At 39.7% G+C, this 16,889-nt stretch overlaps 1 protein-coding gene across 8 annotated transcripts in view; it reads right to left on the bottom strand.

The window, feature by feature from the left end:
- The window catches only part of LOC138942823 (nascent polypeptide-associated complex subunit alpha, muscle-specific form), a 223,249-nt gene that overhangs the window by 102,152 nt on the left and 104,208 nt on the right, over positions 1-16,889 (bottom strand). For 2 of the 8 annotated variants that reach the window (XM_070313296.1, XM_070313294.1), the window contains one exon: positions 4,781-4,862. The exons of the other annotated variants lie outside the window; for them this stretch is intronic. In XM_070313296.1, the coding sequence (XP_070169397.1) occupies positions 4,781-4,832 (52 nt within the window). In that variant the 5' untranslated portion in view covers positions 4,833-4,862. The remainder of the gene's footprint in view (positions 1-4,780; positions 4,863-16,889) is intronic. 8 annotated transcript variants of the gene reach the window in all.

Consider the following 16,889-nt stretch of genomic DNA (forward strand, 5'->3'; position numbering starts at 1 on the left):
CGAATGGATGATCCTTACATAGAGAACGGCGGCAAAACTGCCCGCGCGTGCTCGTCAGCAGGCATCATTTCGAGTGATGTATTACTCACCGAGTGTCATCAGAAAACGGTTATGTGACCCTGGATGTGATTGACCGACGGTCGCGTATACACTCGCGGTCACTTAGCGCAGGTCGCGTGTATTTCACTCGGAGCTATCGAGCATATTCGCCTCGTCAGCGTTTTCTCTCGGGGCCCCGATCACAATTGACGCGGTTTCGCAAGCCAGCGTGAGCACAGCCCTCCGTGAGCTTTATCTTCGTACGCGAGAATAAATAAAGCCAAACGGTACAACGTGTGTCTTTCACGTGCCGCGATTTTTACGCGGCACGAAAGTGTTGGGATGTCGCCTTAAAGCAACTCTTAACGAAGCCGTACAATACGCCGTAGCCGTAGACAAAATACGTAACGGCAGTTGAATACCGGTTCCCCTTTGTGATCTTACGATACCCGTTCGCGACATTTAGACAGGCTTACGGTAATTAATGTTTCATTGATTATATATCATGCTGAAACAATATACAATATATATATACTAATTAATATCTTATAATACGACGATTTAAATTACAAAAGAGAAATTACATAGCATCCCGCAATAATTTCCGAAGCACTCGTAGTCTTTTATGCAGATCTTCGCGCCTGAGAGAATCTAATGCGAACGGAATGAATCGCCGTGTCTCGAACGTCACTGCTCTTTCGATGGAAAGAAGAGAATCTCGCGGGTCGTGGCCATCTCCCGAAAAGCGTGACTGATGCCATCGATAACAGTTGGGCGATATCGTAGCCTAGCTAATTAATCGCGAGCATGTCGCGTATCCGTTGGCTTCCCGAGCGGACAGGACATACCGTGCGCGGCGTAAAACGACAGGCCACCCACGACAGGCCTCCAAGGTATCGTCCGCAAACGTAAATTAGCAACTTATCGTATCACCGAGGTCATTAGGTCCCTCGATGGCTACTTGAAACTGCGCAAAACTCAAAGACGAGATCTTGCGACTACGTTGCAAAAGCGCTGACTGCTAACAAGATAAATCTGCGTTCAATCAGCTTCAACTGTAATCTTTTTCGTATACTGTTTCGGTTTTTCTTCAAATGAGAAACTAGGGAAATTAATCTTCCGAAATAACAAGATGATGCAAAGATAATATATTTCACGTTTTTCGATTTTTGCGTAATTAGATTTCAATAGAGATACAGAGATTTTTATCGATGCCCGAGTTGACGGACTACTTTTATAAGATTGTTATCGCACAGGGTTCCGCTTGGCATTCTCGCTACGTATATCCCAGAATCATTTTTGATTAATCGAAGTCTATCGGTACGGCGAGGAAGAAAGGTTCGCGAACTGAGTGCTCCTGTAAGAGATGTGGGTGTGTAGATAACTGCAGAAGCGGCTAAATCGATTTACTGTGTCGAAATCACGGGTGTCCGTTCCGTTAAAATAAATCACGCGCGGTAAAGTGGAAAGACTGGTTTCCTTTGCGCAAGATTTCGGATACACCCGGTACAAAAGTTACCTGGAACCGGGTCTCGAAATTCTCCCTGACCCGAGAAAGAGGTCCAAAGGTCGGCAGACGAGGAATGTCCGAGATCAGATTATACTTCGCTAATGAACTTCTATGCCTTCGATCCTGCGTAGTTCTGTATCAAAGACGACGAGAAAAATGAAAAACCATCACCTCGACGTTTATTTTCTATTACAAGGGTCGGGCAAATAAAAAGCTTAAGTACAAAAGACAAGCCAATAAAGTTTCAGAAAAATTCCAGCGACTTTTATCCGTCCGTCACGTATACCTGAAGAGCCTCTCCATCTTTTTCACGATATGAAAGTACGAGAGAGAGATTAGTAAACTCGTAATTATTATGAGATGAGTCGAAAGAAATGTCAATCCCAATAATATAGTATTATGTTATTTAAAAAGATGAGATGTAAAATTAATCTCCTCTGTTTAAATTATTTGTGTACGATAGACAGTTGTCTTTTTAAATATTTTCCATCTCGATACCAAAAAAATTTTTTATAAAAAAAATAAAACGTAACTTGTATGATATAAAGTATCTTTAAACAAGACAACTTTGTCCTAAGCAAAGTTCTCTCCAAGTAAACTAATCTCTCATCGCAAATTTCGTATCGAATGAGATCAAACGGTCAAAAGTATACGATGAACCGGATGATAAGAAACCATTTAACCGATCAATTTCGACGCTCGATACGATCACCGATATTATTTTTAATTACTGCCATGACGCAAGTCGTCTTATTATTAGATATAGATGATACAGCAAAGATGCTTTATCAGATACAAGTATCTAGTCACGTTGCGATATCAAAAATCGATATCAATATCGATAAAACGATCTCAATATCGATATGAAATCAGTTATAAATCTAAAAGAAAAGACACAAATTTAAAGAGACTATACCATTATTTATAAATCACATACTTCATGGTTCTGTTATTTATATTTCCAGTGAAATTAAAGTTGTAGGTACAATACTATCGATGTAAAAAGACAAAGAGGATAATTAGCGATCGTTCTCTCCCGATGCGAACAAGAAAAATCGTAAAGATTCTCCAGACGGCTTTAAATGAGAGACCGAGCAAAAAAATGAAATTCTAACTAGAAGCCAAACACGTGTTACCGCGTGTCTGACGCGACGGTCACGGTGATGGCGACCTCGAGATCGTTGATATCGCGCATTACGCGACAAATCGCCGGCCTTCGTATGCGCAGCTTTCCGCCGTAACGATAGATTTGCCGATTCGTCCATTGCATCGATGCATCGGACCGCATTAAACGCGTTCCAACAAGGCGATATTTATTGCCAGAACGCGGATGCGAGTAACCGAGGGAAAAGAGACGCGTTTGATGCCGAAGCCGATTCTTAAATAGATAAATCGAGTTGAACGGATTAACATTTATTATTAAAAATACGTTACTAACTAGCTAAAGCGCATTAAATTATTTTTACTTTTAATAGCAATGTGTTGATTCGTAGAGAAAAAAATTGAAGAATTTCTGGATGGAGCATTAAAACTTTTGCATTTTTTTTTAACTTTTGCATTACCAAAATCTTTTCGCTCTAAAAGTTAAAGAAAATTATTATGTTACATCTCCCTTTGATCGCGCGGGCGATTAATCTTTCCGGTAGGAAGACATTTCGTTGTGCAATCATACCTTATTCGCGTCTCCTACCACCTTCGTCCTCTGCGACTTTGCGAGCGGAGGCTACCGATCGAGAGGAGAAACGGTTTCGCTCGCTTATCTCGTCACGATGATCTGCCGACAGATACACCGCGCGCCTTGACACGTAACAATGCATGCATGAATTAATAGCGGCCGCTGCTGCGCTCGTACTTCTCCTCGCTTACACAGAGATTTACATCTTTATCGCGACCTAAGAGGTGTCACAGTTTGCACAGGGTGATGTTGGTGTCTCGACTTTGTTGTCATAAGTGATTAAATTTGGAAGCAGAAATCAAACCGTTGCTTTTCTTCAAGCAAATTCTTTCATCCGACACAAATTTTGAAGGAAAATTTGGGTCGGATATTTTATTGTATATGAATATAAAAATGAAAAGTCTTTCGAATAGTCAGTTTTAAATAGTCAGTGTTTTCACCTACTCGCACACTGTGTGATCAGATCCCTTTCTTCCGCTATATTCCGAGAATATATTGTGCAACTTTTTCGCGCATCGAGACACTATTCTCTGCGGAGAGATTATTAAATATAATTGTCGTCCTGAGAGAGACTCTACGCGAAAAGAGAGAGATGTATGAGAGAGAAAAAAAAAAGAAAAAAAAAGAAAAAAAAAGGAATATTCCTCGTGACGAGAATTGAACTCGTCGAGAAGGAGGCGGCAGGAGAGAAAGAGAGAGAACACACAGTGAAAACACGAAAGGTTAGCGCTTCAATAAATTCTGACGATCGAGACGAACGGCTGATCGATCGATCGATCTCGTTGTCGATCCCTCGATTCGCGGCTCGTAACGAGTCCGGTGAACGATGGAATGCGTTGAAACGCGATATTAATGATACGTTGTCGTGGCTTATATCGTTCGAGATAATTGGCTCGTATCGACGATGCGGTAATTAGCGTTGCGACCGAACATGTCAAATGTTTTGAAACAACTGTATAATGGCGATACGATTGAAAGTGTCCGTCTCACGTATTCAATCTCGACCCTTTAGCCATGAATTCTCCTTAATTAGGCGATCATCGTGTGCTACTGATCTAATATTTCGAGAATGTATCTCGCGTCTTCTCTCATTTATATTTATATAATTCATCTCGCATCTGCAATTATATATTCTATGTTCTTCCGTAATCGGCATTTTCGAAAGTCGTGGAAGCATCGCAATATTAATCCATATAGATCATTAAATTAATTATTTCCGTGGAATCTTTCGCCGTTATGTTTCACGCGCAAACATGCGCGTATGAATGCGTCTTGATTGAAAAAAAAGAAGAAAGAGACGCGGAATGGCCGTGTTAAAGCGCGAAAGGTCAACGCTCTCGTAAATCTTTCAACCTACGTGTCTTTAGGCGCTGCACTTTCAGCGGACGGGCGTTTTTTCATTTTAGATTTCCTCGCAATCGCGAGGCGCACCAAAGTGTGAGAATTCCTCGGGGTACGCGGCCGACAATATTGCGATACGACGGACAGAAATATGGCCATCGATGTACATTACCGAACTTCGTCTATACGATCGGATCATAGTGAGCGGTGTATACCTTGGCCACGGTTTCCACGAGAGCAGCGAGCGATTCTATCCACGCTCAGCATGTCTCTCGGCTCTCAAAATATTCCGCTTACCTGAAACAAAAATAATACACCTTGATTAATGTAATGTTCGTGTTTCCCGAACAAAAAAAAATTTTATTATTTTTTCTAAATCTTTACTTCAAGCTAAATTGTTAGTAATTCTACTTGTGTGAAAGTAGCATCCTCCATGAGGGATGCGGATGATAAATTTTTTAATCTTTCGAAAGAAAATACTTTAAACGATAATGTGTTTTATATGGTAAATGTCGCGCGCAATAGATTAGATCTGACGTCGATAAAAGAAAAAGGAATAAGAGGAAGTAAGAATAGACATGCCTATCCACGACTCTCGGCATCGTGTTAATAATTTTATGGATTAAGCAGCCTCTTATGAAATTCATGAAGACGATGACTGCATGCGTGCGATGTATCGTCTCCTCATCCAATAAGATCGGCATTATAATACAGAGAGGATCTTGGCCTCTTTCGTATCATAATTCCGAAGATGATTTTTCGTGAGAAAAAGAAAAGATTAGCTGAAACGATTTGAAAAATTGTGATTGACTGATAATGAGCGTTTATAGACGCGCAATCCAGCAAATAATACAAAAAATAATATGTAACATAAGCCGCAGCCTTTGCGAGTAGTGATACTTGTAATAATATATCATCATGACATGTCTGATAATGAGAAATTGCGTAGACGATACAATGTGGGATGTAGCTCGCTTCTGATACGATGATCGAATTATAATCAATAACTCAAGATAATTAAGTTAATATATCTATTAAATCGAATAATATATTTATCTATAATTTCGTTGAGCTTAGCATCTCGTCCATTATTGTTAGATATATGCCACCTTTCAAACTCTTCGGCTCCTTTCTAACAATATATTACTGCAGAGTATAACTTAAGTAAAGTTGTATTTTAAATACATAGCCACAGTCAAAATAAAGGTTTTGTCTCGACGATTCATATAGGTAAACGATCTTAATTAAAATCATAATTAAAAAAAAAAACGTAACATATATTTTTCATTCCGACTTCGACATCCAAGTTTGGGCGTCGAAATCTTTACGGTCGCAGATTCACGCTGACACGAATGACGACTTGCATGACGGTCACGTGGGCAGGACACAATGCAGGGTGCGGCTTCACCTCTGACACACCGGGGTCTCGACCTATTCCCGTATATACGCGGCCCAGGATATATCATTGTGTTGGGGAGCTAAACGTGGTGCCCAACCCACGTGCAACGCCAACACGCAACGAGGACTCTAAGCTCTGAATCTCGTTGGAATTTCACCGCTTCGGGAATATATCTTGGAGAGCTAATCGGTATATTCGCTCGTACATACGTCACGTACGAGAATCGTCGATTGTGTCTGACGCGGTGAAACGCACATGAGAAATTACGCTAATTAGGGACAGTAATTGCAAAATATAAAGTTGGATAATATAATATTCAAATGTCAAATATTTTTAGAAGAAAATTTTTATATTTCATCTTCCGTTCTGCTCTTTTTATAGGATTTATTGACATATATGAATGCGATATTGGGAAAGGGGAATGCTTTGTGTCGTGTCCTTTTTGTGCATACTTATCCGAAACACTTTGCAAGAAAATTTTATTATTTCGCGAATTTCGCTTTCACGTATCTCGATACGGAATACGTCCACACATAGATCCGCGCGCTCGCGGACGCCCACACGGCATCTCATATCTTACGGATGAAGACATTTATGACAATTCGAGACATCTTATACGCACACATGTACACCTTACTCTTATCTCATCCAAGTCTTGCATAACGTACTTGTCCAATATCAGTATTGCATTTTTCTAGTCTTTGTTCGATATAAGGATGCGTTTCTTTTCAAAGTAACTTCAAGCGCATCGATCCCATTAAAATTATTTGAAGATTAATGTAACCGTGAAAAAAAACTACGAAATGAATTTATAATAAATTGATAACAAATTGTTTAGAAATCAATTATGAAAAAAAAAAAACAGTAGGGATTTTAAAATAAACTGCGTCAGCAAAAATAAAAGTCGTACTTTTTTAAATTATAAATGCTTGAGTTACTTTCAAATTTATATTTCTGAAATATAAAATATGATGTTGATACCATGTGTCTTTCCGCTTCTGAATGACGTTTAAAAGGCAGTCAAAACTGAAATTAGACAGTCCTATTTTTTTTTTTTTTTTTTTTTTACCGAAGACGAACGAATCCGCTACGCTTTTGCGCCTTTAAAAAGCCGATATCAATCTTTCCTTGAAATGAAAGTCTGGGAATCGGAACGGAAAGGAACGCGGGAGACGCCCGTGCCTAAGGCGATAAAAAACAGAATTCTGACGCGTGTTCATAAATGAGATAAAGATCACCATAGTCAGCTGCGAATTATGTGCTCAACAAGCAATGATTGCGCCGTTTACACTGTTAATGATCCGCATGTATGATATAGTAATGCCACATTTGGATATTATGCGTGTAATAAATATTTGAAGAAATGATGATAAAGACAGAATATTTTTAAAACGCTATGTAAAAATTTTGATCAAAATTTTTTTAATATTATTTTAAAAATTGCGTACCTCTTTAAGTAAATATTTGATATGTAAATAAAGTCATGAATTTAAGATATTCATTTTTTATTTCCGAATATGTTAATGATAAAGTTTGAAAGTCGCGTGATGCTGCTATATATAATTTTCACGATTCAAATATTCAATTATTAAATCAACTACTGTCCTTGGCACATAATAGTCATATAAAAGAAAAAATAATTTTGTATTATGCAAATCGACTGTGAGCATAGTCTCGCCAAAATGCACTCTGCAAAGTTCTTGGCGATCCTGTTCGCGCGTCACGGTCTCTCCCTCGTATGCGAGGGGATTTGCATTTTACAAAAAGAACATACACGGCATTCTATCGAGGGATACGTGCGGGTAAGCTTTAAGCGAGCGTCACGGTCGTTGGTCTATGAACCATGCTGGACCAACCGCATGGTCACCGAACAAGAGGCCGTCTGCGTCAGGGTCGAGTCGTTGCTTATTTACGCACGCTGCATCCTCGAGAACAATTGCGTAGGCCAAGCCATTAATGCTTTGACCTACACGTAATTATGAACGGAGGTCAACTAGCGTGATCCGTTTATAAGGAAATCGCGCGGAGAATAATTCCCCGTGAAAGCTCGCAGACTCGTCAGTTTATACAATATTTATATCACGATGCGTATGTATTCGTTATCTCTATTATCAGATGCGTTCGCGTGTACATAAAAATATTACTGTTATTGAAATACAAGATATATTTCAAATAAAACAGTTCAAGAGAAGCTAAATTAATATCGTGGATTAAATCGTTTTCTTTTTTCTCTACGGCGATTTCTCAATGGATACAAGAAATATACACCAATCGTGTTTTTAAAGCGAATACCGTAAGATTAACCGATACACCGGATGCCTGACGTTTAGACCTCTCAGCCTTGACAGGAGAAGTCGCGAGAAAGCCAAACGAAATGTTTCAACACCGTACAACTTGTACAAAGAAGCGATATTCAACGATAACTGATAATAAAATAAAAATAGTTCGCCAGGTAGAGGTGCTATCATTACCGTTACCATATTGACAGTTGCTGACATTTCTGTTATCTGGAGAGACCCGCAGCGTGCGTATGCGCGTACAATCTCCATATTTCTTTTTTCGACCCGATATTTCAACGAGTCGAAAGAGGAGACGTAACAAGGTCTCGATGCCAAATGAAAAATTTCCAATGGAAGAGATACGTGTCCGTTGCGCGCGCGCGTTAACGGATAAGCAACCGCGTGTAGATTAGGTCGTTTCGCACGAGCACGTATCTAGATACGCTGCTCCTTGCGAGGAGGCACGTCGCGATGCAAAAGTCAGAGGTGACGTGTCACCGAAGAAAAAAGTGACGACGGTCTCGTTGTGTAATCTAACAACCAAGCGATAAAACGGCAAGCAACGCGCGCAAGCCCACATTCTGATGTGCGACCGGACGATCTGTCAGATGACTGGGTCGTTGGTGTGTCACCTCTTTTCGCTTGTATATTCGCGACCGCGTTATCCGCCCGTCTGCTTTATTTGCCCGCAGAGATCACACAGTTACTGATATATACATATATACCACACGAGATGCGATATTATATAATGGCTTACGTAAGCCTAAGGAGCGCTTCGCGTTTTTGTCAGATAGACTTATTTATAATTTATTAATGATATACATTTTTTCCCCCTTGAACTACGAAGCTTAATCGATTGAAATTAATACGTCGATCGAGCATTATGCGTGTGATAAATATTTAGCGTAAGATATTACATTCTTTTGACGTTACATTTTATAATACTCCTGTTGCAGATGTATCTAATCTCATTTCTTTCGTATTTAAAATATTTTTAAAAAATTACACATACGAGTGTTTCATTGTAAAGTTACAAATTTACGACAAAATTAAATAATTTCTATGGATATCTGATTTTATTCGCACTCGTGTAAAAAAAAGTTCTACTATTACTTTTAAAATTATCTATCTTCGTTTTTGTAGACATAGTCTTACATCTGGCATGGATGCGAAGTAGGCCGAACAGTATATTAAAACAACCTTAAGTAAATATCCAAACTATCTCAGCTTGTTTATTCGTCGAAACACGAGGAAGAGTGACTTATAGTAATTCCTGTTAGAATCATGCGTATATCCGAAGACGCGCGGATCATAAAACGCTTTCGGATGCGTATCGCGTCGAGCTGGTAGTAATCTTTACGAATCACCCGAGATATATAAATACGCGGAAATTCTTATCTCCGCCAGTGATAAGGGGGACATTCGGAATGGCAAGTAATTCTTTCCCGGAGAAGACGAAACGAGATCACGGTAACCGTAAAACCGATAACCGATGTACGAAACATTACCAACTGTTGCAACGACCTCGCACTCAAAGCACATTAACCCTGCAGCGAAACATAAAATTCCTTATTTTTATGACGCTCATTATTTTTATCGCACGTGGACGCTCAGTTTACCATTCCCAATCCGTACCTCTTCTCAGAGGATGGTGACCTCTCTACATACAATATATCTACGGTGTGTACCTTTTTATCGTTTTCCGCAGACATATGGAACCTATAGTTTAACGCCAGTTCCGAACAGCCTAGATTAGAGAAGTTTTTTTGGCAAGATACTCTCGGTGGTTTGCCATTGCCTTCCAAGAGGTAGCGATCGAATATATTTGATTTTTTTGGCTGGATTTGAACCCGAGCCCTTCAGCACAGAGAGCAAACCCACATAATTTACCACAATTTATTTTGATGTATATTTTGTACGCTTAATTAAATATCCCGTTTAATTGTTAATATAATTGATAATATCGATATAATATTGATCATGTTGTAAAGATAAATGGTATTTATACTGTATATTCACTGTTATGTTAATTGAAATTAAATATTAAATTATTAAAACAACTGAAAAAAATTTAAAAAGGCCAAATGTGCACATATTTTTCATTTTACACAATAGATATGTTCCGTATTATTAGCAATAGGATTTATCTATTAAAATTTGCAGAGAAAAATGTTGTATTTATTCTACAATAGGAGTGAGAGTGATTACAGACTGTCCATAATATTTTTCCAAGTTAATTTTATCATTAAAAATATAATAATTTCACACAAAATTTATTTCAAATTACTATGAAATTTGCATTCATTTTATGTTAAAATATTAACATAATAGTCATAAATATGTCACCATTTAAAATGCGTATATTATATTAAATCAACAAATAATTTATGTGAATTGTCTGTTGACGTATGTTAAATTTAAGCCAAATTTTCCAACAGTGTATGTTAGCTACTGTGCCAGTCACTGAGACACAATCGCTCTCTTTAACCTCTGTTCTATAAATAACCATATCGGGCATAACATGCGTTATGTAAAAGTCTGCATTGTCGAATATCATAGTTCATGGCACTATGTCGACGAATTGCTGTGTATATCAAGAGAAAACACGCAGATCAGTGATATTCGTGCTGCGCTGTTTTCGCGTTTCCAATCGATTCTCGATTCCGCGATGAATCAAACGTTAACGATCCATTCATGGCTCGTAATTTAATTTATCGCTACGAATGATGATTTTTTCCCTCGCCGATTGATTGCCTTGCAAACGCGGTCGCCGATCGCGCTCATCCGCGACGACTTCCGGCCTACGCGATATGAGATTTCGTTTCAAGCTCGTCTCGGTTTATTGACAGGATCCGGGGTGAATCTTATTGACCTCACAGTGCGGTATATCGCCGTAACTAATTCCGCGTGGTTCGAAAGAGAGAAACGCGCGCCGCCTACCCGCCCACGCCAATAGCAACGTGTTTGCGTGCAAAAGCAACAAATATTTTTACAAACAAATTAGATTTTAATAAGTAAAATTTGCATCGCGAAATATTTATGACAATAAAAAGAAAATCACTCTTTTATTATTATTCCCCTTTCAGCGACATCCGCTTACGCCGTTAATGATTGGCAAACAATGCCCTATTAATTAATCTAAAATCTAGATTTAATCAAAAAGAACCAACGTTGAGAAATTTACTTTGAGAAGAATAATGTATTATTATAAATTCTAAATTATCTAATATATATACAGGTTTCATTTTTTTTTTCTTCTTCTCTTTAACTCGTATCCTCCTTACTCGTGTCGTCGAAAGCTGAGAACCGCTGATCCGCGTAGAACGATCGCGAGGCGGACCGGTTCAGGTCATGGAGGAGACTTCTCGCTCTGAGGTCGTATCTTCTACGAGCGTATAAATGAACGTAAGCCCCCTTCTTCAACCTCAGCCCTTCGCGAGCGTTTAAGACGACGTTTCCTTTGGAGGATATCGAAAAAAAAAACCGCCTGAACGAGTGAAAAAGTGGATCAACGAGACAAGTAAAAAGAGAAGATATACACGCAGCGAGATGACGCCAATCGATATTCTTTTTTAGGTGTCAAGCCAGGAGATCGAGATAAGGACGTTGACTGGTGTCGTCTTTCTCAAAACTTCACGCGCATGTAGATTGCCTTGTAAAATGATATTAAAGGATTAATGTATCGCGATGGTTCTCTCGGGAAACCTTCAACCGGTTGGTAACACGTTTCATCGATATTAAAAAAAATAATTAGAATGCATTGGGGAGGAAAAAACAGATACAGGCAGAACGAATTAAAAATTCGAATTTTTAATTCTTCCATATTACGGAATATCAATATTATAAAAATAATACTAGATAATATAATTTATAAATATTTAAAACTCATTCTTTTGTACTTGTGCAGAAAATTTGTATACGATAATTGAATCTAATATAGACATGAAACTAATAGATTCATAAAAAATAATAGATATAGTTACATATAAATATGTAACAATGTTGGTGTAATTCTATTTAAATTTAAAATGAAAGATGTAAAAGATATTTTTGTCTTTTTCCTGTACATTTTTCATATTTTTCTATGATTCGTCAAACGCGTCTATCTATCTATCTATCTATCTATCTATCTATCTATCCAGCGAATGTCAGGATTCGAGATATCCGGGCCAAGAATGACGAGATTCAACGATGTTGACACGGAACGATCGAAATGCTCCGAGAGATAATTGAATCGTTCCAAGACACTATCGAAATATTCGACACAACATACGAATTACATACTGTAAGCTCTACGATTAGCTGCCTCTTTCTCAGCCCAATTATAGGCGGGCGTCCCGCGATGCCCGAGATTTGGCCAACCGAGACACGCACGTATGCACGCGCGCGATTCATGTATCTCGAGGAGCATTACCGGCATTTTGAGAAGATCGTTAGTCCCATTTTCGGGCCTACAATCGTTCGGGCCGGGTGGGTAGGTTCGAGCTACGACCCCGAGCATCCCGACTCGTCCGTTTCTCTTTCTCCGAGAGAAAGAGAGTAAGAAAGAGAGGTCACATGATCCCATACAGTACAGACGCAACCGCAGGCTTCCAGGTTCAAATCCAACCGTAAGGGGTGTATGGGTGGTTTTATATGCGTGTAGGGGCTCCCGTATTGGTGTGCGTGCGACGCCTCGTAAGGCGATGGAATGCGCCCGTGCACTCGACCGCTCGGACGGATGGCTTTGTCTTCGCGATCTGACGTCTCGTTCCGAGAGCCCTGCGGCCGCACTGATGCAGTATCGGTCCTGTATTCTGAGACGTCAGGACGACGATCCCCACGAATCCGGACTAATCTGCCCTAATCGAATTCCTTCGGTCGGTGACTGTCCGAGAGATCGAGATAAAGGAAACGAGTGTCGTCTGCCATTAGCGCTGTTGAGCTGCTTCGAAGAAGCATAATTATACAAGGATAGTTTAATGAAAATATTATAATTAATTAAATTTTCTTTCTATTATTGTATCTATTATATTTATGTATTTTTTTGTCGATTAACATATTGAAATAATTTGCAAATAATATAATTTTTAATTGTAAATACATTAATTGAAAAATAATTATTTGAAAAATACATTTCGATCAAAATAATAAGATATTCTTCTCACTAATCGCAATTTATCTCCAAGCATGTGATTTGGTTGAGCAAAGTCTTTGAAAAACTTTGCCGACGAAAAAACGAAATTGAGGTGAACAATAGAAATGCAGAGCTAATCGCCACGAACGCCTTTATCTCATTGTCTCCCGCTATCGACATAAATGAGCTGCGAAATATTTTCTCGCAAAGCACTAAAGCACGTAGACCTATTCGCGAAACCGATAAACTGTTCTCAAGTGACCATGAAATATCACGTAAACTGACGATGAGTCGTTCCCATTCTTCGTTCGCGTCGCATCTTTCCGTCTCGTCGACTTGATGAGATAACCAATGGAAGTTAAATTATGAAATCAATTAAGAGTATCGACTTGATCACCGTGAAAAATGAATAGCGACTGACAGTCGACATGCTGTGTCTTAATGATCGATGGTCATCTTTAAATATATTCATAAAATAAATTTCAAATATTCGAATTTATATTGATGGAACTACGTTTCTTTTAAGTTTACAAGTTTGCTATATCACATAATTGATAAATTATACATATCGTGAATAACAAAATTATTATATATATTCAAAATGTTTTAAGCGTAGAAATAATTCGAAATAAAAATTGTATAAAAAATTAAGATAAATATTGTACTATTACAGACAAGTCAAAATATTATGATAAAATTTATAAACATATTAACAGATAACAAGTAATTATACTATTGAGATTGCATAACAGTTTAGAACATAACCGAGCTTATAATTAATGAATTCTTCACACCTCCCACGTTTTCTTAATCCATCTCTCTTCTTTCTCTCTCTCTCTCTCTCTCTCTCTCTCTCTCTCTCTCTCTCTTCCTCTCTCTCTTCTTCTTCTTCTTTTTCTCCTGCTTGGGTCTCTCCTATCTTGGCAAACTAATCCGACGTTTTAACGTCGCGAGCCTTTCGCGATTAATCATTTCTGGCGATCACTAACTGTCCGACCATATTAACGAAGCAATCCTCCCCGGATTTCTTACATACGTCCACATAGCAGATCTCATTTCGATCCAATTATTCGAAAATAAAGCACAATTTGCCTTTTATTTTTAACTCGTTTGAATCTCATACGCTCTTTTAATTCGGTACTTGTTTCTATGGACATGTTCATAAATGTTGAGCCAGACGACTTGTAGTCGTACAGAAACGTAACGAGAGACACGCGCCTTCGGCACAAATGGAGCAATTTCGAGACCCCCGCCAATGTCGGTCGCGGGGAAGAAACGATTTGTTACGCGCGCGATAATAAAAGACCGTGTCCCATATTCACGCGTGCGACAATAACGAAAGAGTGGCTTAGACCACAATCACGACAGGCGGGAGACAAGGTAGACAAGAGACCGCCAATGGCGTATAATGAATGGATCGTTCGCACCTCGCCCACGCCACGCGTCTCTCTTTCAGCCAAGCGTTTGCCAAGCATGATCGGCATACGATCTCCTAGGTGGTAGTATGGCCGGCCGATAATTAATTACCCTTGAGTGATCGAGGGCCGTCGATCCTACCGAGCGGCGATCCTCCGTTGGAAGTACCGTGCCAATTTGTCAGACTAGTCACACGCGCTTTTCTCCGAAGCCACCGAAGCGTTCTCGATCGACGAGTGAAAGGGCTCTGGTCCTTCTCTTATTATTATTCCGTAGGAAGCTCGCGGATTGATAGAGATTGTCCATCGACGCGGTACTACGTACAGTGACGAGGATAATTTCACTTTCTTTGACATTCAAGTTTCTCACTCTAATCAGATTTGCTATTCACTCCTCGCCGCTCATTCCTCTCACATCTCTATTTAATTTCTCCGAAAGCCTCTTACGAACAAGAAACGATATGAATTCTATAAATGCAAATCATGGTAGATTATAATATATATTCAAAACAACTTTGGATTTTTTAATAATTTAAAAAATCTCGAATGTTTAATTCTGTGAAAGATATTTTCTCTTATCAGACGCTCAAGATCAACTTTTCTAAAAATAATGCGTTAATGCGAGACGCGCGTTGATCTCACGGATCCTTTCGGAGGCATCACGTACCGGGTGGCCCCGTACGAAGAGGGCACGCCGGCGCCGCACCTGCCAGGTCATTAGGGTATAAACGGTAGATAGAATGTAGGATCTCCGAGATTCTCTGGGAAGAAGAGACGTAGGATCTTTGTCTCTCTCTCTCTCTCTCTCTCTCTCTTATTTCTATTTTCGCTCTCTCCTTCTTTCTTTCTGTCTATCTCTCTGTCTCTTCGGATGAGAGAAAAAGTAGTAGGGCGAGGCCGCGAGAAGAGAAAGAAAGAAAGGCTGCGACGAGGAGGGGGAGAATCGAGCGGGAAAGAGGAAGAATCCTGGTCAGTTGTAGAGGAGGACAAGGGGGAGCCGAAGAAGAAGAAGAAGAAGCAGAAGAAGAAGAAGTAGAAAGGCATATCGGGAGAGGACCCAGGAGGAGGTACCCGTCACGAACTGCGGGCTAATTGTCCGGGAGATTGCTCCTGCAGCCTGCTGTGCGCTGCTGTTGCTGCCGTCTGTCCTGCACGTTGTTTCCTCGACCTTAAGGCAACCTCCGGGCGTCTTTAAGATCTTGATCCCGCTGAAGATCGACCGAGCTATCCCCCCGGCTATACCGCGCCATGGATAGGATTATTGTTTTGCAGGGATGGATTTACGTCGGCGATTTCCGATCTGTCCGTAATTGTAATTGATGACGGTGGAAGCGTAATTAACTCTCGACCGGATTCGCGATTTTGGTCACGCGTCACTACGAGATAAGCAATATACTTTTATAATAAATCTCGAGAATGAAAAATTTTAGCTTCGGGAATCAATTAAAGCTGGAAAGATTTATCAAGTGCATGATGCAAGCGGAAAAAAAATTCCCTATTACGGAATCGCGGGACAGATTAAATCGCAGTTGTTGCGTTCGCGCGACAACTGTTTCCGGGTAAGAGTGAGAGCGCTCGCGTGTCGCGCGTATATCTTCATTTATTCACGCGCGCTTGCTCTCCATCGTATCGATGGACGAAACACGACGGCGAGAAGTTTCTCTGCATCCTGAACGGGACGGACGTCGCGCGATCGATTGATCGATCGACGCGTCTCTTGATCTCCTCTCGGAAATGTTTCCTGTCGCACGACAATGCGCTGCCATTGGTCGCGCGCGTATCCTTCTTTTCTCGATCTTAACTTTCTTTCACAATCGAACCGATATGTCTCCCAAAGTCGTGCGTAAATCTTCGCGACTTTCGCAGGTGAGAAATGTTACGACAACACGAGAATACATAAAAGTTGATCTAAACCAGTTTTAGCTTTCCGTACAATTTACCGCGATTTACTGTCTTTACCATCGTGGCGAATTACGCTGCGAAATTGTGCTGCGTGTCTGAATATTTCCTCTATGAATTTCGCAAGTATTATGTAAGTACCTCGCTGACCAGAAAAATTATAAGAATGTAGAGATAAAAATCTAACAATGAATAATTTTTTTAGACATCGCCCCA

This window comes from Polyergus mexicanus, unplaced genomic scaffold (assembly GCF_030449975.1).
Source record: "Polyergus mexicanus isolate NDT 795.1 unplaced genomic scaffold, iyPolMexi1.0 SCAF_24, whole genome shotgun sequence".
Lineage (NCBI taxonomy): Eukaryota > Metazoa > Arthropoda > Insecta > Hymenoptera > Formicidae > Polyergus > Polyergus mexicanus.